The following is a 23241-nucleotide window of genomic DNA, read 5'->3' on the forward strand; positions in this document are numbered from 1 at the left end:
CACATCTTTTCTGGGATATACAAGACTGGAAGAAACTCCACCTGGTGCGCCCTCCTATTCTAGTAGCATTCTAACTTTCAAAAGCAAATTTAGCACAAAACATGTATCCAAGTGTGTGCCCATAATAACACACAGTAACAACACTTATCCATAACTCACACACTCATCGAACATATAGAAATTAAATTCAATATGCCATACACTTGAAACACACATTTATATAATGCATTTAATGTATTTATTTGTACCGCACTGGGGACCCGCAGGAATCTGGGCGCAGCATGAACACATACAACAAACAAAGAAGACAGGAAATGTAGTAGAGATTCAAATTTAAGTGACATCCCCCCGGTCCGAAGGCCAAAGGTTTATTTAAAAAGCAAGGTTTTCAATGATGCATGGAAACATTTTACATTTTCTTCCAGATGGAGAGTGCTTGGAAGGGAGTTCCATACCTGCGCAGCCAGCATATAGAAAGATCTACCCAAGCCTCCAGCTCTTTCGAACAGGTGCGTGTTAATAGTTCCTAGATTGGCGGAACAAAGAACGCATGTGGGTGTATATTGAGTGATGCGGGTCTTCAAGTATGCCAGACCCTTCCCATAGAGACATTTATGCACTAGGGTAGCTGCTTTAAAGTGAACGCGGGCAGAGATGTAATGCCAATGTAATGATATCCTACCACATGGTATGTGCTCACGTCTTGGAATGCCCTTGAGGCTACGGACCGCATCATTTTGGAGGATTTGAAGCTTATGCAGGCATTTTTTACTGGCCCCTATTAATAGTGAGTTAGAGTAATCGAGATATGAGATAATGATATCTACACCAATAGAGGCACAGTGTGCCTCCAAAATAAAAGGATTGATGTTCTTAAGGAATCTCGGGTAGTAATTGCAGTTTTTAGAGATGTAGCTGGTCTGAGTGTCCTCTCTATGAAAGTCTCTTCCAAACATGTGCTCCCCTGCTCCTCCAGAACTACCAAGGACAGCCAAGAGAGGAGTTAAGAAATACCCCCATTGTCTTGACGTTTCCAGCCACTATGATGGGACAATCCTTAATGTATATATGGGAGTATTCTTCCCCCAATTTCGCTGTGGGCCCCAGCTGCCGAAAAATCGGAGTTCGGTTTTTGCTCCGTTGAGGCACAGCCGTTTTTCCATTATCCACTGTTCAATGTCCCCATAAATAGGGTTCAGATTCCTAGCGTTTATTTCATGAACCCCGCTGATTTCCAAAATCAGCTGGGTATCGTCTGCGTAATTAGTAAAAGAGACCCTGCAGGTCTATAACAGTTGGAAAAGTGGTCTAACATACAAATTAAAGAGCGTAGGTGAAATGCAAGCCCCCTGAGGGACTACACAGTCAAGGGGGCTGATTTTGAGAAGGCACTTTCCCAACATACTGAGGATTGTCTGCCCATCAGAAATTATTTAATACAACTCGAAGCCTGAGGAGCACAGTTCCCTATGTTCAAAAGAGTGTGGATAGTTTCTGGAACTAGACTGTGATCAAAGGAGGAGTTCACAAGCCTTGAAGAAAAAGGAATGAATTCATTTTTGTTTACCAGTATTAATTTAAACAGGAATGATGTTCTGGTGGCATAAAGTGGGGTGCATTGAGGACAAAATGGAGACTTGTAACATATTTAAAGGCGAAGTTGAATTGTCCTTCATGTTGTTTGCAAGTGGAAGCGGGCCGGGCCTGGTTTCCTAAGCTGTTTTCCAGATCTTTCTGAATTTGATCTCGGGCTATTTTGATTTTATTAGCAAAGGCTTGCTGGACGTCATCGCAGTCTTGATTTGTGGGACGGATGGGGTGTGCTAAGGCTTTAGGTTCTACAGAATTTTAAACATCTCAAAGAGCTTCTTGGAGTTGTTTTTAGCACTCGAAATTTCTTCGTTGAAGAAATTCTTCTTTGCAGCAATGATTTGGAGTGTATATGCTGACTCGAGCGACTTCGATTTTTCCTTTTTAAGGGCTATGGGATGTTTTAGCCAAATTTGTTCAGCACTTCTCTTCTGTTTTTCAAGACTACGAGATCGGGGGTATAGCATTTTTTATGGTTAGTGTCGTCTCTTAATAATTTCTTCGTCATAGGGGCGACTTTATCCAGCATTCTAGTCAGGGCGTTATTGTAAGTCTCAACTATTTGCTCAGGGGTGTCTGAACTGTCAGTGGTGGACATAATTTGATCAAGGCAGTTCTGGAGGTGGTGAGGTTTGAACTTTTTAAAGTTGCGATTGTACATATCTATGATTGGGTTGGGTGATTTTTTTGGAATGTCTTCTAGACACATAGTAAACTCGATTATGCAGTGATCAGACAACATACATGGAGAAGTAATTTACTTTTCAGAACCATGTTAAGGTTTCTTGATATCACCCAGTCCAGGATATTTACTGATATTGCTGTTGGTTCATTATACTCAACCTTAAAATCGATTTCAAGGAGTGTGTCTTCAAACGTGACAGCTTCTTTATCTCTAGGGTCATGAAGCTATCTATTGAGCTCACCTACCAAGAGAGTGGAGCAGTTTGGAACGTTTGTGGTTTTTAGAAGCTGGAGCATTTCCTCATTAAAGTTAGCTATTTCATGTGGTGGATGGTACACCGCGATAAGGTTGAAACTGCTACAAGTGGTAGGAGTATGTTTCAGATGTAATATCTCGTAGTTGTCGCAGGTACTTGGGCTTTCGAAAAACTGAAATTGTTTTTTTGCGATAACCGCCACTCCCCCCATGACCTAGGACTCGGTTTTTGCAAATGATGAAGTATTCTTCTGGAATTGACATATAAAGTGTTGGACCACTCACATCTGTTAGCAAGTCTTGGTTAAACTGTAGATGTCAAGATCATGTACGATAACATAGTCGTAAATGTCCAAAGTGAGTTTGCCTAATGATCTCATGTTCAATAAGGCCATTTTCTTTATCAAGACCGTCAATCAAATGTTTGAGCCAGCCTGAAATGTGAGAGTTCCTACATGGAACTCCTAAATCCGAGTTATGAGAGATGTTTTGAGCGTTTACATCTACATGTGTTTGAGGCTCAGGGGATGTTACACCTGTATTCACCGAGTCTCTTGGGCTAGCTAGGTCTGATTTCAGTAAACATTGTGAGGTCTGATATGCATTTTGAAACTGGGAGTCCATAATAGACACCGTTTCAACCAAGATATTGGCTGGGGATGAAGAAACTCCATCAATTTTTAATGTTAGGTATTTGGTTACCCTAGCAAGTCTTGCTTTTTGTGCCACCAAGAGCAAGTTTGAATCAGTTGACTTTGGGTCAAAATAAAACAACGAATGTGAGCAAGTCACCACTTCCACATATTCTGGGGTGCATCAGCATTGACCTGAAAGTCCGGTGATGCGACAGCACACCGTTCTTGAATCAGGCAGGAATGGTGAGAGTTTGACATTATGGGACAGCCCACTAGGAGTACTCCCGGTGTACAAGAGATAGCAGTGTAGACTTACTCTAGTTACAAAGCCCACATCTCCCCATCAGCCTGCGCTGGTGTGCCGGGACACCCTATTAGTAAAACGCTGTGGCTGCTGGAGGATGTAATTTCCCTGCCTTGCTTCTTTGGCTACTGCTGGATTTCTAAAGTTAAAGAGCTGCTTCAAAAGCGAGTTTCCAGCAACTCGCATGCAGCGTAGGGGAACAGAAGACAAAGTCCACAATTATATTTCAAAATAAAGAACAAACAGTTCTGCTCAGAAAAAGTATCCATAGTTACTAACACGCTTCAGAAAAAACACATGCACTGTGTGTATTCACTTCTACAAACAAGGTTAGCTGTCTAAGCATGAGTACATGCTGGCATCTGGTGTACTGCTTTCTGGAAGCAACCAGAAAATACTCAGCCCTGGATACAGGACAACTGGGTGTTGCTCTTTACTCTGTACACGATTTGATTTTCGAGTTCTGTTTATATGCCAGTTATTTTTCGAAGAATAATTTCAATTAGCTCAGCAAAACGTGCCTTAGATGTGAACTGTCATGGCCCAGGATTCTCAGCCCAACCTCCTCCTTCTTAATAGGTATCTTCCTGCTCTCATCAACGGCCTCCCTTCTCCTGCCACTCTTCCATCTTCCACCTCTCTAGCCCCTTCTCCTCCACCGATAGGTGTACCACATCCCTCTACCCCTCCTCGCAAGACATTCAAACGTGGCAACCAGTTTCACCTACTCTCAACTCTCGCTCTACTGTTAAAACACTCCTCTGATATCGGTCTCCTTCTTGAAGACCGTGACCTTGACTTTCTAGCTCTCACCGAGATGTGGTTCACTGCCAGCTCTGTCACTGCTTTTGACACACTCCTCCCTGAGGGCTACAAGATCCTCTCTAAGTCCAGGCCTAACCGGTCTCGAGTCGGAGTGACCTTGGTCTTCCCTGAATTAGTCCCTGCTACTATAATTTCCCCTCATACCTACTCCTCCTCAAATGCCTAGTCTGCATGTGTCTCTCCAACCCTCTCGTTGACTCTTGCCATCTACAGGGCCCCTGGTCCAGTTTCACACTTCCTCTTGGTGCGGTCTGACCTCACCCCTTCTCTTCTTGCCTCCACCTTCAAGCTTCTCCTCCTCAGAGACTTCAATATTTACCTTGACTCTCCTAATACAGCCAATGGACTCTTCCACAGCTTCTGTGACTCTTTTCCCTCATTGTTCATCCCTCCGGTCCGACACACTCAGTCGGTCATAGCATGTATTCTTTCACCTCAGCAAAAATCCCCATCTCCAACCCTCCCACTACATCTCTCTCCTGGTCTGACCATGCTCTCCTGTCCTCTCACTTGGATCTCTTAGGTGCCCCGACTAAGCCTCTGCCTGAACTGGCTGTCTCTTTCTCCGTCATTCGACCGATGAAGCGAGTATCAGTTGCTGCCTTTGCTGCCATTTTCATTTTCCCTCCCAATCCTGCCACAGACTCCCACACTGACTCTGTCCTTGCTAATCCTCACCTCTCTATCACCAACACCCTTGACATCCTTGCCCCTGGAATGACGATCTGCATGAAGCCTGCCCCCAAGCATAAGACCTGGTACGACACCGACCTAGCCTCTCTGAAATGTAAGTGCAGAGTTGCTGAGTGGAAGTGGCAGGCATCAGGCACATCCTCTGACAGAATGGCCTGCTGCCAACTCCAAAGGCAATACAGATCTCCATCCGCTCGAAGAAGAGTGCCCATATCCATGCCCGCATCTCTGGGGCCACTAACAGCATGGGCAAACTGTTTACAATCTGCAAGGAACTTGTCAATCCTACTGCAGTGTCCACCTCTCCCCTGCCACTCCCGACCCTCTGTACTTCACTGACCTCCCACTTCTTAACCAAAACTCAGGACATCCTGTCCTCACACTCCTCTATGCCCCTCCCTACTCCCTCTCCAACTCTCAGGCCTCCCTTGGACCCACTCTCCCCTTCCCTCCTACTCTCCTCTTTCTCACCCATCGCACCAGATGAGGTCTCTAGACAAGTCCTCTCTATGAAAGTCGCTTCCAAACAGGTGCTGCCCTGCTCCTCCAGAACTATCAAGGACAACATTGCCTCCCTTGCACTAGCCTTGGATGATTTCTGAAATGACTCTTTCACCACTGGCTCCTTCCTGCTACCCCTCAAGCACTCCATTGTGCATCCTAGCCTCAAAAGGCCCTCTGCCAACCCCTCCTGCCTGGCTAAATACCACCCTATCTCCATTACTCCCTTCTTGGGCAAACTCCTGGAGAAACTGGCCATCTCCCAACTGGTCCAACACACTGAATCTGCTGGCTGTCTCCACGACCACCAGTCTAGCTTCAGAGCAGCTAGGGGCATGGCCACAGCTCTGCTGAACACCCGTGAAGCCTTGCTCTCAAATCTCATTTCCAATTCTCCATCTGTTTGTATCCTTCTGGATCTTTCCTCTGCCTTCGACACGGTCAATCATGCCTCCCTGACAAACAGGCTTTGTGATACCCTTGCATCACAGGTCTGGCACTGGTCTGGTTGACCACATTCCTCTCCGACCAACCTTCCCCTTGTTCAATCGGGCTCTTTTCTCTCCCCTATAACACTATGCACCTGTGGCGTCCCTCAAGTCTCTATCCTCTCGCTGTGGCTCTTCAAAATCTACCTTGCCCCGCTGGCCCACCTGATATCCTCCCTCTCTCCCCACTTCCAGTCTTATGCATATGACACGCAGCTCTCCTTCAAGCTTCCTTCTACTGCCTCCTCTCTCATCCCTGAAGGACTGCTATTCAGGCTTGGTGCGCTTCCAATGATCTCTGCCTTAATGACAGTAAGACTGAGATCCTTCTCATTGGGACTCCGGCTACTTTCTTCCCTCTGGCCAGGTCCCCTTCCCTTCTTGTGAGGCAAAAAACCTTGGTGTTATCTTTGACTCCTCTCTCTCTTTCTCTCCTCACATCACAGACCTTGCCAAGAAGGCCCACCATCAGCTGCACCTCTTCAGAGGCATTCTCCCTTTCCCCAGAAACTCAATGTCTCCAGAGCTCTGGCCCTCTCTAGGCAGGACTACTGCAACAGCCTCTTCCTCAATCTTCCTTTATCCTCCCTTTGCCCCCTTCAGCTAATCAAGAAAAGGACTGCAAGACTTATCCTTGGCCTCAAGCAAAGGGGCCGCATCTCTCCAACCCTAAAATCTCTCCACTGACTTCCGGTTGCAGCTAGGATCAAGTTGAAGACCCTCTTCATCATCCAAAAGGCTTTCTGGGGCCTGGGACCTCACTGCAGCCAACTCTCTCTTCCTAAATACCTTTGTGCTAGTGCCCTTCAGTCTTCTAGCTCCAGCTCTCTGCAGATCAGATGTTTCTCTGAGCGGAGAGTGGGGGGTAGATCTCTCTCCGACACAGGAGCCTCCCTCTTGAATGGTCTCCCTGCCACTCTCAGGCTTGAGTCGGATCTCATTAGGTTCCGGAAGCTCCTCAAGACCCTCCTTTTCTCTTCTTCCTTCACCCTCCCCTCCCCTGCTAACACCCCCATCTGCCGCAAGGACTGGCTGCCTGGTTCCCTCTGAGTTCTACAGGACACTGGGCCCATCCACCCAGGCCCCCCAAACCCAGTACACCCCCCTCCTCGCACTTAGCATGTGGACCCTCAGCCCCTGTATCCCATGCAATCCCTGGCACTTGCCCTCCTGTTCTCCCCTTATCACTCGTAGCCCCTGTTGCCCTCCCCCCACCTCTTCCACCCCCCCTTTCAACTGCACTCTTTCATCTTTACCCTGCAATCCCCGTCCCATACTCACATTTCGCCCTACCTACACTTCAACCCCCTCTCCCTTGCACCACTTGTTACTGCACTTACACTATCCAAATGTCACAAGGCCCAGTAGGACCATTATTGTTATCTTTCTCCCCTGTTCCCCCTGCACCTTTTTTTTGCCTTGTGGTCCCCTGAAACAGCATTTGTTGTATAGACGCCTTACAAATATCCAATAAAATAAATAAATACATACATACATACATACCTATTGGCTGTTTGTTGACCTAATCCGGGGGTCTGCAACCTTTGGCTCTCCAGATATTTTGGAGTACAACTCCAATGATCCCTCACTATTGACTATGCTGGCTAGGACTGATGTGAGTTGTAGTCCGAGAGTCAAAGGTTGCAGACCCCTGACCTACTCCATATGACTGTATTCTGATTACACAAAATTAAATGATTGCTTGCATCTTGCTGGATTGAATATACACGCTTTTTGGGATTTGAGAATGTTGGCTTTAGCCATTTGTAAATGAGACTATTGTAATGTGATAACAGATGTTAAGAGCACAGCTTTTATAATTCATTTAATACAGGATGAGATATCTGTACAATATCCCACCCCCAAGAACAGTAAATGTGAACTATTCCCTGCTGCTCTTTATGGTATACCAGCAATAAATGCTATGTTGCAAGGAGTGCCACCTGCTTTAATGTAATTTTCTAATGTATTTTGCATATTTCAAGTAACTTTGGGTCTCACGCTAAGTTACTAGGGGAATCCAGACGTGGATCCCTTGCTCACTATTCTTAGAGAAGCACAGATTCACCCTACTGATAAGGTTCAACCAGACTGAAACACGTGTCTGGGGTTGCTGTTGGTACTCTTGTTCAGAGGAGAATTGCCTAGTATTTCGGTGCTGGACTGACCCAGGGTAGGACAAAGACTGATATGTTTAGGATATTTCTCCTCTGTGAAAGATAGTGAACTAAAGACTCTGGGTAAGGCTCTTGTAATGTCTGGCAGAGAGTCTCCCAGGACCCCCGTTGTTATTTGCATTATCTAATGCATACCATTAACCCCTACCGATTCTAAGTTCTCGGTTGATTCCAGAAGCTAGGTTCTGTGACTAATCTGGCAACATAATCACTGATTCCCTCGAGGGAAGCTTCTCTTATGTGGCAAGGGAAAGGCAGAAGCTACCTGACTGGTGGGCTGGTTATCTGCGGGAGGAACATGTAGGGGAGGACAAGATCCAGGCAGGCAGACAGACAGATGCTGGATCAGAGTAATCCTTCAGCTGTAATTCTTAGTGACACCCATGTGCCTTTGCAACATTTCTATATGGCTAATTGTAATGTAGATAGGGAATTCCCATGTTTTCATAGCTAACAAACGTATACACCTTTCCCCTCTTTTCTATTACTGAGACGAGGCAGAGGGATGGAGTAATGAGGATGACCAGAAGCAGTAAGCCAATGCTGCTGTTTAGTCATTGGAAAGTGCTAAACCAGAGCAGGACATTTAAAACTGACACAGCTAAACAGAACGAGGGAGAGAGACGGAGACTGTAGCGTCATCTGACTTGTTCTGACGCTTTTTGGGACGCCAGAGGTGAATTGGCAGCAGAACGCAGTACTGAGGCTGACGAGAACAGCGTGCAGAGATGCAAAGCCAAGAGAAATTTGCTGCATCCTTGTCGTGGGTAAAGCGGGAACCAAGTAGCTAACGGAACGCCCTCCCAGTCAGCGGGCTGAGAGCAAGGAAGACGGTTGCATGCGAGGAACGCTGAAGCGGTCAGTGAAGACCGGTATAGGGAGAGCAAAGGGGTTACCGAGGTGCCTCAGGGGAAATACAGCGTACCATCCACAGCGAGAGAGAGCCCAGTTAAAGGAGTGAAATATTTGATACCAATACAAACACTGTTAAGAGCCTAACCAAAGGAAGTGGAATAATTAATACAGATATGAACAGTGTTAAGAAAGGGTCGGTGACGCAATACTTGACAAGTCTTGTTTCCTGGATATAAGAAAGAGTGAATGGAAAGCTGAAAAGCCCTGGCTGTCTAGTGAACCGGACAAACAGTGAGTCTCAGATTCACACCCATGAGAGAACATAAAAAGCCCTGGCAGGAAAGTAGACAAGGCAGTGTGCAAGTCCGGGACCCGTACCAAAATAATACAATTGTGATACCCTGCCAGGAGAGTAAACCAGGGGTCGGAAGAGAAGTGAACTGAAGTTGTGGAATAGTGATAACCATTACAAAAAGGGAAGACCCATACCCCTTTAAGGATACGTAACAAAGTTACAATATACAATACCCTTGCAGGAGAGTACAACAGGGGTAGCAAGTGGATTAAGAAAATTCACGGGTCAAAACCCTGCCTTGAAATTGTGAAACAGTGATAAGCAATGGAAAAAGGAAGAACCATACCCCTTTAAGGATAACTGATATGCAGAGAGTGAACGATTCAAAAGAACTGGGTGCTTAAAGGAGACTCAAGGGATGAGACATCCCCCTTAAACAAACTTGAACTGTGATAAAGTGACATTCAAACCATCAGAAGAAATCCAGGGGAAGGGAAGACCCATTTCCAGGTAGAACTTTATTCCTTTTCTTTTCTGCACTTTAGGACTTTATGTTTGGAATTTTGAAAAGCTACAAATGCATATATTGAGTTTAGCGTGCAAGGGTCAGTTTAGGGCTTTTGGAAACACGACGGAGGGCTCGTTTTGGTTTTCCATCCTGAAACAGACGCTCCTTAGTGTTGTTGAGGTGGAGAAATATGGCTTGGGGTGAGGGATAGATAGGATTTCACCAACCCCCTCTTTACTTTTGTGATAAATAAAAGTCTGTAACCAACACTCAACATGCCACTGTGTCTGAGTCTCACTCATGAGGCCTTAGAGTTCACACTTAATAAATAATCAAAGTAAAATAAAATGTCAAAAAATGATATGTGATTTTATGGAACTTCATAGTAGCTTTATACAACCTGATAATATAGCGCTTTAGGTATTTTAACTTTTAAAATACTAGATTTTACTGTCGTTTTTTTCTGAGAATCATTAACTGTCATTTTTTGTGACAATAGCTTTCATTTAAATGGACTTTTAAGAAAGAATGGTTGGAATCGCAAACTTTTATTTAAAATTATGAAAAAAGTGGCCAGATTATTTTTTAAAAGCAGGTATCCTGATAACAGAATCTGTCACCGAAATGCATATTTCCAGATTTTCCTGCAAGTAGAACCCTAAGAGGAGCATTTCTTTCACATATTAGTAAGCGTCCCCTTATGCACTTTTCATTTTTAGTACACATTTAGGGGTCCCCCCCATCCTGGATTTCTTCAATTACTTCTTTTGAATAAAATAAAATGACCTGTATGTCCCACTTCTTCATCAAAGTACTTACTTATGAGATATCCACCTCCTTCCACACCTCCTTCCACAGGAACCAAATCCTAACTTGCTTGGTCCCGTCTCTCCCACAATCACCTTGTTAACAGAATGTCCTGTCCTCCAGACAGGGACCGAGAGGGCTGTGGGCACCATGAACAGGCTCCTTTCCATAGCAGACACGTGAGGGGCAAGGGTCTATCCGAAAAGTAGCAACAACCCATCCTGGATAATGCAGAACAAGGATGTGGAGGGGAAAAGTGGAATAATAATAATAATAATAATTTGGCATTTATATAGCGCTACGAACCCTCAGGTATCTGAGCGCTGCTTATTATTACCCACGGTGTGTGGTGCTCTTTTATCGACCTCGGAAGGATGAAAGGCTGAGTTTGGCCCTGCCGGGATTCGAACCTGCGTTAGCAAGCTCTGCACCGATGTCAAAGCGAGCGCTCTACTCGTTGTGCCACTTGACCGGCTGTAGATAGGGAATAAAGGACCCTTCAACAGTCACGAGAATTAATCGGAGGGTTGTTGGGCCTGTGCCATGGCTTAAAACAAAGAGGTGATGGCTGGAAGGTTTAGAATGAATCTTAACCTCTGGCATTGCTCTGGGTAACCCTCCACACCATCGTTCTTCGGCTGTCAAGCCATTACAGAAGGGGAAAGAAGATATGCAAATCAGGCTTGGTCCCACCCCAAAAGGGGTCAGTCCAGCCCGAACTGCAATGTCGCACCTCTTCAGCACAAAACCACAAGCATCCCCAAACATGTTTCGGCCTTGTTGGGCTTCATCAGTGAGGAGTAGATTGGGTCTCCTGAGGAGTAGATTGGGGCTGCCTGGAACAGGGAAGGGCTCTGTGTTTAGAGGCCTATCTAAGGATCTGCTGCATGCTGTAAACTTTTTGGACTGTCCACTGCTTTGATGTTTATATCAGTATGATTAGTGGCACTGACAGTGGGAAGAGCCACAGTCTGGTATGGCTGAGGTACTTGGTGCTAGGTATGTCTCGTGGCACAGTTGTTCCATGCAAGTGTGGTCAAGGCCGACGGAGGAGACAGGGGAGCATTCGAGAAGGCGCCGGTCCATAATGTGGTAAGAAGTAGCACATTATGGCTCCCCTGTCTCCTTCGTTGACCTGGACCACACTTGCATGGAACAACTGTGCGGTGAGACATACCCAGCACCAAGTAACTTATCTTCAAGATGATAAGTATGGTGAAGCTTGCACCAGTTTTATGCAATCTCTTGCCTCTGCACTCAGGTCCACAAAAGACACATTAGCTGCATTAGGCAGCTGACCCAGGGGGGAGGGATTCTAAATACACATGGAATATTCCCTGCACACCGTCGCTATGCAAAATATGTCACCCATTTTAGTTTGGGGGATAAAAGTACTTGCTGTGCATGCGCACAAAAGTGGAGTAGAAAAATAAAGTTTGGTATGTTTTGTTACTTTGTTGCAGTGATGTTTTCCATCATTACAGGGTGGACGCCTCAGGCAAGAAGCCTGTGGAAATGAGGAAGCATCTGTTGATCCAAGCAGTCAGTTGTACCTCAGAGCGTTACGTAAACATGTAATTGTATGACGCGTCCAAAAATGTATTATGGTGTTGAAGCGCTCTAGGTAGGATGGCCCTTCTGAAGACAGTAGTCTGAGAAGACTAGAGAAAGAGGCATGGCAGTGCATGCAGCAGCAACTGTAGTTTGAGCATCAGCTCAGTACTGTTCAGGACAACCCGAGCCGTCTAGTGTAGAATTGAGGAATTCCCAGTTGCATTTTTATAAATCCTGAGCCATTCTAGGCATTTATCCCAACCGATCACTGTGCTTGAATAAAAAAAGAAATGAAAAAAGACCTTTATCTAGTCGGTCACGTGGCGTATCAAACCACCGCACACATAATATCAGCTCCTGGAGGTGGTAGATTCACTTCACCAGGTACTGCTCCTCACCATGAAAAAAGCAAAGTCACAAGAATGTCCTGCATGAGCTCCTCATGGCTCACCGGAATGTCCTTCAGGAGCTCCTCGTGCCTCTCAAGCCCGGCTAGTGCAAAGATTAATTCAGCCTAAGGCAAAGTGACATACTGGCAAATCGATTCCCAGGTAAATGGGGCTAAAAGTATCACTTGTATGACCAATCCGGGGCCGCCTTTGGTTCCCACGTCCCATGTTAGTGGTGCTCGAGGTAGCCAACAATCACGACATTCCAAAGCCCTAAATGTATCTGCCCAATCCATAAAGACATGTAAGGTGTTGGCTCCTGTGACACTGTCTCGAACCACGCAATTGTAGCCCCTTTATATTACAGCTGTTGCGCGTTCATTACCAACATGAAACAATAGGTCAGCAACACGCAGGAAATGGATTTGAAAATAAAACAATAAGGCAATCAAGAATTAAGTGACTTAAGACCAAACATTTTCTAAAAGCTTAAGGGACTGCAAACCACTTTTTTGTTTTTAGATTTTGATAAATGTCTGGATTTCCAATTCTTTTAAAAAAACAAGCATCAGGCCACTGCAATTACTTAGTTGAGAACACAGAAAACGAGGAGGTCGGCATCCTGAGAAAATATCGATTTGTATTAATTGTGTAAAGATATTTTCATAGTTCTGGCACCACAATGTAACAACTTCATTATACACACCAACAATTTTGCATCATTATCCGTAAACGCACTTTTCTTTACTTGTGTAAATAAATTGAAATGTTAATGTTCGTAAATGCTCCGTTTCAATAGAGAGTTCTTTCCCGTGCCAGCAGACGTCAAGTAGTTGACTGCGTCACTGGGAGACAGTTTTGCTTGAAATACTGCACAAGAGACATGTGAAAGTCTTGGCGGCATCCTGAGTAATTACCTTCTTCCAACAACAGAAAACAAACCATGGAAAGCAGCAAAGACCCTTTCCTTGTCCACAGGCCACCATGTCACTTTCTGCGGCTCTACAAGCTTCGGCCCTTGCTCATTGTAGAGGCATGGCATTCCCTAACTTTCATTCTTTCATCCCCTTCCATCCTGGACCAGCTAAAGCACTGATTAACCTTAAGAAAACAATTCAACAAATGGTGATCACACTCTTACGTCCATAGTAGAGACCTACCAAAACCTTCAACAAGACATACAACTTGCATGTTGTAGTAGTTTTTAACTCATCAAAAAGTGTTTGTCCACTGATCCATTTCCAATCCTTTGTTTGCTAAAAAGTCCCAGCAAATATAGGGTGGGAGAGGTTACACGGACAACGAGCAATAAGAGACAAAACTCAGATTTGAGAATAAACTCTCTACTTCTTTGTCTTCTGTTCGGTTCCATCTGGGGTTGGTTTTAGCTGCATAGAGTTGTCCTCTTTTAATTTCTTCAGCCTGGTCTTTGCTTTGGGTGGAGAGAAGGTGAGAGAGGACTTGTTGAACTCCAAGGGAAACAGGCCTACATCCCCGTCAAACCTGTTCTTTGCCACCTGCAGATATCGTTTGCCCGGGCCAGTGACAAGCTTTCGGTCCTGCAGGATCAACACGTTGTCGGCCTCTTGGCTTGCCTGGGATTCAGAGAGAAGGTTTAGAGATGTTACTCTCAGATACCAGATAGTTTATCATATTTAGTGCACCATGAAACATTCCGCTTGTGTCTACCGTCAATACACACAAAATACAATTTCCAAATGCAAGTTCAGACTTATCCTCGAGAAACTAAGATAATAGTGATGTTACACTTCACTCTTTTTTATATAGGAATAAGACATTCGCTGTGGACCATATGAACTCTTGGAAAAACCAAGTGACAATTCTGATTAAACTAAACTATTGCTGCAAAAAAATACAAAAGCAAATTATGAAAACCCCTCAACTGATGATATTATTACTATTAAGACTTTTTTTTAGCTTGGCCTTCCAGTATCAACGTGGGGGTCAATGGATGGCAAGATTGCATACTAGTGGCTTGCTATGATTTCCTGGGGACAGTAGCAAGAGGTAGACAGTGTTTTGTGCTTGTCCTTTCACAATTTCTTGAAGCACTAGACATTTTAGCAGTTTTCAGTGCTGCTTTCTATGGAATGGCACCAGTCAGTCGAACCTCTCATTCTAGGAGTAATGACAGGCAGATTCCACCTAACTATTAACGAACAAGAGGACATGGTAAAGGTCACTTGCAATATAAGCTACTAAAAAACAAGGATGTTGTGGGGTCAGACTTTTTTGGCCGAGTGTTTCCTTGCTATCTTGTAGGCACCTTGATTGTACTTTGGCTAGAACTCGTCAGGGCCAGTCCAAGTTGCTTTAATGGACCAGGCTAATCGCAGACCATGTTCAATACGCTACTTTTATTTGGCAGGGTCCAGACAAAATAAAAAGGGTCTACCACCAAAAGTAGATGGGGCAGGGGAGCGAGGTGCAGCACTGAACACCTTCCTCCCAGTCTTCGATTGCCCACCAGCCTGCTCTCGGATGCCCTACATTGCAATCAGAACAGAGGGCAGCATCAATGCTCTTACGCAGTCATTCCTCGACAGCCCTCTGCCTATGCAGTGGGGCCATAGAGCTGGCAGCAGTTGAGGGACAGATATCGTATCACCCTTCTCCTCACAGCGTCCATCTAGTGCCGAAGTACAAGGAAGGCGCACAATATTTCTGCTCACTACTGCAAAGCCGAACTGATGCACTTAACCCCCTTGCAATGGTACAGAGGTGGGCGGCTAGGGGTGCACGGGTTAAAGCAGAGATGCCGTGCTCCTCTCCGCATAGCCACTCTAATGGCAATAGCTGTCAAATAGTTGGACTACCTAGGCATACCTCGGCAATACCCTGTGAATGGTTTTAGTACCTGGGCACCATGGTAATATCTGCTAAATGGTATGAGTATTTGGGGCTAAAACGTACAAATGGTATGAAGAACTGTGCCTATAATACCAATACCTATCAAGTAGTATGGCTAGCCGGGTACATTCTGAACATATCTGCAAGAGATGGGGGTAACCAGCGCGTATTATGGGAAAACCAAACATTTGGTATGGGTACCTGGCCACATGATGGAAATACCAGGCTAATGAAGACTGCCTTAATATATTGTGGCCTGACAAATTATATGAGTGCTCTATTAAATGATTGCAGAGCCTGGAACATGAAGTGTCATTTGACGGCAAACCTGCCATGTGGTGTGATCACTAGAGCATATTAAAGCAATACCCGGCATGTGCTGTGAATAACTTACAATATTGCAGGAAGATTTAAATGCATGACGAAGGGATGCTAAATGCGGCAAGTTTGGAGCCATTTAGCTCCTGATCGTGCCAAAGAATAGCAGAAGCCGCTACCAGGAGCTACTGTTGACTCGCAAGACCAAAAGGTGCCACTCATACATGCCTATGTCACATTAACTTAGAACGCGTTTCAGACTTTGTATTAGGACAGATCTACAAGACCTTTGAAGTAGAATTGGCCATATGTAATTAACAAGACATTGGGTGTTACATTTGTTGCAATAAGTTGAAGCTTTACGTTATCCAGTTTTAGCTCCTGTCCATAGCTTGCTGCACAATTCCTAGAAGATGTTACCATCGCCCACTCCTCCAATCTAGATTTCAATGCCCGTTTGGCAATGCCTGGCATATGCTGGGAATAGCAGAGAGTACAATGGCAATAAGAAGGATATGCCAACAAAAAACATTCTTCTGCTCAATTCCCTTGCTGTTGGATCTCTATAACTATACGTGCATATGTGAACACTCAAAATGTTTACAATATGAAGCATAAACTATTAAATTTGCTAATGCGTATTTGTATGAGGATTACTACTTGAGGGTTTGCCCTTTCATAGCATTGTAGATAGCAACTGTTACCATTCATTTTTAAAGGCACTCAATGTATCAACTTTGGAAAGGTAGAATGCTGAAAGGTCTGTGCTGGGATTCGTTCCCGTGACCCGCCAATTGAACACTGATTTTAGGAGTAAGCGATACATCTTTTCTGGGACTTCCTTTTGTGCATGAATTGTACTGGGGCGCATACGATATGCCGGACCACAACATTAAGACATATGTTCGTCCTCGTGGGAAAGCGTTTTTGTGCCGTGGTCAACATGCTGATCAAATTGAGGGCACACAGTTCTGGGGACTGTCAGCAGTGCTGTTTGGCAGGTTTGTGGACACTGGCGCTCTAGATGCAACACAGATGGTCAGGTTTTCAGGTCTGTGTTTCACAACGTTTTGGCTCATAATAATAATAATAATTTAGCATTTATATAGCGCTACAAACCCTCAGGTATCCGAGCGCTGCTTATTATTACCCACGGTTTGTGGTGCTCGTAAGCAGGATCACACTACACTACAGGCTAGCTCTACTTTTCAAGAAATAGTCTACCTTTTATGCCTTTGGCACAATTATTGTTGGAAGGCTGAAAAGAATCTGAAGCCATCTTGGCTCCCACGCAATAACTTCCTGTGAGGTGGTCTACTGGAAATATGTAAGGGAGCTGGTCAGGAACGAAGTTGCATCACAACTTTGCCAGTTAATATGCTTAGATGTACTGATGAGATGATTGCGGCTATCACATGGCACGTGAATTGGTAAGAAGGTTATTTATCTACTAAGAGCGTAGAGAGCCGGAGGCACCTCTGCTGAGCTCCCTTCCAACTGTTGCCGTGTTCCAGAACCACGTGGTTCTGGAACCACATCTTTCCCCTTAACCGGGAATTAACAACAAATTAATAAAACCACAAAGAATAAATGTTGATCAATAACAAATGAAAATTGATGAGGATTGATTAGTACTGTTGTTGTGGATGGAAATCAATTGACACCATGGAAATCAGAATTTAAATACAAAGGAAATCCTTAAACTGAATGGGAAATGTGTGGAACCCTTCCACCTATATGTCCCGCATCCAACATTGTTCTTCTCTCACCAACACTCTTCACTACCTCACCAGCACCTATCCCTTCCTCACCACCACCTTTCCCTTCCTCACCACCACCTCTCACTTCCTCACCACCTTTATTGACCACAACTCCTTTGTCTCCATCCTTAAAAAGAACTGACCTCTTCTCACTTAACGCCAACCTACCTTTTCACCACACTTCTCCACCATCAACCACCACCACTACCACCACCACACCCTTCCTCACTGCCGCAATCCTTTTTGGTCCCAAAATGTTGCTCTCTAAGCATTGGAGACCATTCCTAGGATTCTTAATCAAAACCCAATCTCCCAACAGCCATTCACATTCCTTGACTTTGAAATTGTCATCAAACGCACCTTTATAATGACATTGGGCCTCATTATAACTCAGGCGGTCCGGAAATAACGGTGGCGGTAAACCCGTCGCCACCGTTGTTTCCGGACTGCCTGATCCCGACTCCTGCAGGCGGGAGGTGATGTTCCTGCCAGGTCTGACCTGGCGTGTTTAACATCGCCCGCCTGCAGGCGGACGAGGAAACACCGGCAGCATTACGAGATGCTGCCGGTGTTTCCATGATCCCCATTCCCATTGAGTCCCATAGGACTCAATGGGAATGGGGATTAACACCATTCCGCCTCTGTGATTCCCGGGAAACCGGGGTTGTAATGCCCCAGTATTTCCGGGAATCACGGAGGCGGAATGGTAATACGAGTCCGGCGGTAACCAGGCGGTTTTACCGCCTCGGTTCCCGCCGGACTCGTAATGAGGCCCATTGTGCCTCTTCTACCATTTGCATCACCTCCTTCCGATTTACACTCACACAGCAAGCCAATCCTATCCATCCTGGACACAATTTTGTATCCGGTTGCCACCATCTTCATCTCCTTCATGTACTGTGTCGTCTGCTCAACACTCTTGGTGAGTTCTACAGCTTGTTCTGGGTTTATGTCTTTCGCCAGCAATTTTTTTTGCACCCTGGGATTGTTGGTGCACCTCACCAGTTGTTCTCGATCAGAGAATTTGTTAATGCACCAAATTCACAGGTATGCCTCAATGTCCTCAGTACAGCGACATGCCCTTCCACTGGGTCTTGTACTCTTTGAAAGAACTTGTGTCTCTAGAAAGTTACATTTTTCTTTAGCTCAAAATGTTACTCAATTTTCTTCACAGTTAAGGTAAATTCATCCAAATGGAGGTAGCTGCAGTACCCATAGTTAGTTGTGACCAGGTACTTTAAATTGCATTATGAACTATGCTGTGGCTATTCATTTTTCCTTGTCTCAGCGTTCCCTTTTCATTCCTGTAGAACGCTACCCAGTGTCGTCTTGTAAGCACTCTATATAAAAAGAATCTTTATTTTTCTCCTTCCTTGTGTCACACACAGCGCTTCTGCATTGTCCTGACAACGCTTTGCGAATGCCTGCAAATGGAGGGAGGGTGCTCGCGAGCGTAGCGTGTTGCGTTGTCCCTCACTCACTCCCTTTGGTGTCTGGGATTGGCCGCTGACGTCCCGTGCCTTGGTCCTCCGCCCACTGCCATAGCTGCTGCTCTGCCCACTTGCAGGCGCTGCCGCGACTCCCCACCTCTCACCTGGGTCTGGGTCATGGTTCCTCAGCCTCGTTCGGTGCCTGCCACTGTATGTAGGTGCCTCCACGCTCTCCTCCGCCCCCTTGTGCAGCCTTCCACCTCCTCGTCGCCAATGAGGAGATGATTGCGGGTATCACACAACACGTGAATTGGTAAGGTTATTTATTCATTAAGAGAGCGTAGAGAGCGGCAGGCACCTCTGCCGGGCTCCTTTCCAACAGTCTGCCGCGTTACAGAACCACATATGGTTCTGGAACACTAACAGAACATATCACATAGAAGAGGCACAATGTCAATATAAAAGGTGCGTTTGATGAACATTTCTCCAAGTTAAGGAATGTGAATGGCTGGTGGGAGACTGTGTTTTAATTAAGAATCCTAGGTATGGTCTCCAATGCTTAGAGAGCAATTTCTACCAGCTTGTCCCTAATACACACGGGGGGAACCACTTTATGACCCCTCCCGCGTCTCCCTCCAGACAAGAAAAATTCATCCTTCACTACATAAAAACACTCAAACTTCCAGTCCACATCATTCCCGCAAGGCCAACCATCCACTGTCCACTCCGTCACCTTGTTAAGCATTGCATCATCTCTGATTAGAGGATTGCGGCTATTACACAGCACCTGAATTGGTAAGAAGGTTATTTATTTATTAAGAGTGTAGAGAATGGCAGGCACCTCTGTCGAGCTCCCTTACAACTGTCGCTGTGTTACAGAACCACATGTGATTCTAGAACACCCTAACAGAACATAACATGTACCTTGCGAGATTTCTCTGCATGGTGACTTTTTCTCCAGTTAGGGCTCTTGCCCCAGTATCAGCATTCCTCTGTGTGGGGTGGCATCAAGGAGGGGCCACAAATGTATCTGCCAAAAATGCCCCTTAATCCAGACATAGCCGGCAGGCCGGAGGATAGCTCAGGCCAACACTTATGTCTGGGAAGTAAGGCAAAGCAGAGCAACAAAGGTTTGAATCCCTGTCTTGCGTTTAGGGACTGGTCTAAGATATTAAGCGCATTATAAAAGATAAATCAATTAATAGCCAACTGACAAAATCACTAAGCTGAGACTTGGTCAGGTATCTATAACAATAATGCAAATCATACTCCATGCAAGTCCATGCACTGTCCAACAATTTGGCAGGAAGAGGACAAAAGAACCAATTCATCAGTCCTGACTAATTAGGATACCCCAAATCATCTAAGAATAGGAAGCAGTTGCACAAACCAAAACTGGACCAGCAGTCAAATATGTGCAAGTGTGTAATGCAAATGCATTATTTTAGCTTTCCTCCGATGGAGCCATAACCAAGCCTGCCTATTGTAAGGAACTCATGGTGGCAACAGTAAGGACAGACACAAGTGATCACAGTTCAGGGGTGTTTATTGAACAATAAATGCGGCCTGGAAAAATGCCGAACTAAACCTAAATCTAAGATGGGAGCAAGCGTCGACCATCAAATGACAAAAAAGGCAGTCCTAGTGGCATTGTGTCAAAGTAAAAGGGCCTTTGCTAAGAAACACCTATTGCCAATTCCTTACAACTAATTATAGAAAGTATGTGTGGGATAAGGTTTAAATAAAGAAAAGAAGTGTTCCAAATAAGAAGTCGGGATGTGATTGCCTCAAGGTCTCCCTCCCCAGGTGTTTAGCACGGGACAAGGTTGGAGCCCATCACACGTTCAAGCCTTCAACAGTTTCGTATTAGGTATCAGGTTCTTCGATGGTTAAGTCCCTTTTCAATAAAAGTCTCTGTTTGAGGCCTGATGCTCAACAAACAAAAGTTCTGTTCTACGAACACTTGTGGGCGACAGCTTCACCCCTGGGTCCCCCTCTTGTGGGAGCAGACCCTTCGGAACACCATGGGTGAAGGTTTAACTCTTGGCACCCCCTATTCTGGTTGCTGACCCTTCAGAACACTTTGGGTGAGGGTTTCACTCCTGGGTCCCCCTCTTCTGGGCGCTGACCCTACAGAACACAACTAATTAACAAGATGGTTCCTTTTTCAGCGAACTTTGGGTGGTAACTTTCCACCCCTGGATCTCCCTTAACCGGGCTTGTATCCTAAATGACAAGGGGGACACTTCCCTTCAGCTCGTCTTGCAATACTTCTTGCTTTCACAAATCTTAATGTCTTTTTAAACAGGTTTTCTGGCTTTTGCCCCTCGTTGTCGGTTTCCCTCTGCTGGGTTCACTCTCGCCGACTTTTACAATATACAGTTCATGTACTAATTTTCACCATGCGGGATTAACTTCCCTTAGCTTTCGCAATCATCAAAGACTTTCGATGGTACAGAGGATTTTACAAGATGCCTGTATGACTTTTGACCTTTCTTTGCCTCTTCCCAAGGGCTTCTGGTTACAGTACTTTCTACCTTTGGGTAATCGCCCAGAGTTTCCTGCTTGAGCACTCACATGGTGCCGTACTCTCTGTTGCTGGTTTTCCCCTTCTTTTATCAATGTATCATGAAGCCTTTCAAAGTTAAAATTAGCCGGTGGCTACTCACAGTTCGGTTTCTTATCAACTCTCCCCTCGACTTACCGGCGGTGATGAACCGCGTGCCTTTTTTTAATCCTTGGAGTCAAGGTTGGTACCACTGAGACCAGAGTCCTTCCCCAGCTTGATTATTAGTGACGGAGGGTCTCGTGTAGTGTAGACATCTGATGCAACATACGCTGGCTATTGTTTGAAGTCTTATGCTTCTTAATCACGGGCTATGGTCGGAAAGGGCAAGGTCGCTCCTCTCCCAGTCACCCCCTCGGTATGCGCCGTCTTTCTCCTCCTCTTGAACTGCCGTGCTGAGTTAGTTCTCACGTCGTGCGGTCTGCCATGCTCGTCATGTGCTCTTGGGTTCCACCTTTTATCCCTGTGGGGAAAGGAAAGGGTTGTCAGGTGTGTGTGTGTGTGTGCGTGTGTGTGTGTGTGTGTGTGTGTGTGTGTGTGTGTGGTTCTGGTCAATTGCCTGTTTTGTCCTGACCCTTTGGTTGGGACATATCAGGTAAACAGTTTTATTGTCAGTCCGTTGTTTGTCGTGATGGGAGAAAGTGGAGAAGGGGGTTGTTAAAGTTTCCAGATCTCCAGCGGGATAGGATGGAAACAGTGTTGTATGAAATTATAACCATCGAATGAGGGGATTTGGTAAATTCAGAAGGGCAAGATTTGTAAGGTGTGTGGTACAAACGGGAATGACCAAAATTGTTGTTGGAAAATAAACAGGGGGCACTGTGGGAGCGGTAGTGTTTGGACCACAGACTGGGAGTTTGACAAATTATAACCAGAGAGACGTGGAGAAGAATCATTGGGAGTTTTCGGATAGGAAACAGAAAAACAGGGATTCTGGGAGTTGTGGTTTTTATGTGTTACAGGGTTTGGGCCCCTAGGGGATTTGCCAGATATGGAGGGGTCGTTGGATTTGGGTAAGGGACATTCTGTGGGTGGAAGTGGTAGATGTGGACAACCCATAAAGGTCTCAGGGACTTCGTCCTCCTCGCCTTCGTCCCTGGTAAAATACTGCATCTCACCTTGGATATTCCCCCAAACATAACCCCGGGTTCCCCTACCCAGGTGATCCTCCCTCGCTCGTCCACCCCCAGCTTTGGGATCTGAGAGCGCCAGCCCATCCCTGGCCACCTGAATAAGGGATCCTCGAGGTCTATCTGGTAAACTACCATCAGGTTTCGCACACTATGTATATAATGGATCCTCAACAATAATACAATGGGGCACCTTTTCCAGCCCAACCCCACATGAAAAAAAAAAGAAAAAAGAATCCACACCTGCAAGCCTGGCCCATTTCCACATTGTAGAATTCAGAGGCAAAACTCCCAATTGATATTTGAGGCACAGACTGCGCATGTTCTGGTCCCTCATTTCCTCAAGGCATGACTCCATTACCCCCTCATAACGCTTTAACTTGCAATATAATTCAACCAGGGATTTTCAGGGCTAGGCCACGTTGCACCAAAGCAATCATCTCCTTCTAAGTCAGCTGGATGGTTTTAAAATACAGTTGTAAAATGAAATTTGGTGAACCCCTAAGGTGGATATGATGCACAATATCTAAAGGTCACTTCGCATTCGCAATCCAGGGCAGGTATAACGCACCCCTTAGGAACATTACTTCCTGTAGGTGGACCTT

The 23241-nt window shown here is 45.4% G+C and overlaps 1 protein-coding gene across 1 annotated transcript in view; it reads right to left on the minus strand.

Moving 5' to 3' along the window:
- Positions 1 to 13181: 13181 nt before the first annotated feature.
- The window catches only part of TWNK (twinkle mtDNA helicase), a 68878-nt gene continuing 58818 nt past the window's right edge, over positions 13182 to 23241 (minus strand). The window contains exon 5 of the mRNA XM_069611663.1: positions 13182 to 14156. Within this exon, the coding sequence (XP_069467764.1) occupies positions 13905 to 14156 (252 nt within the window). The 3' untranslated portion in view covers positions 13182 to 13904. The remainder of the gene's footprint in view (positions 14157 to 23241) is intronic.

This window comes from Ambystoma mexicanum, chromosome 8 (genome assembly GCF_040938575.1).
Source record: "Ambystoma mexicanum isolate Mex_15411 chromosome 8, UKY_AmexF1_1, whole genome shotgun sequence".
Lineage (NCBI taxonomy): Eukaryota > Metazoa > Chordata > Amphibia > Caudata > Ambystomatidae > Ambystoma > Ambystoma mexicanum.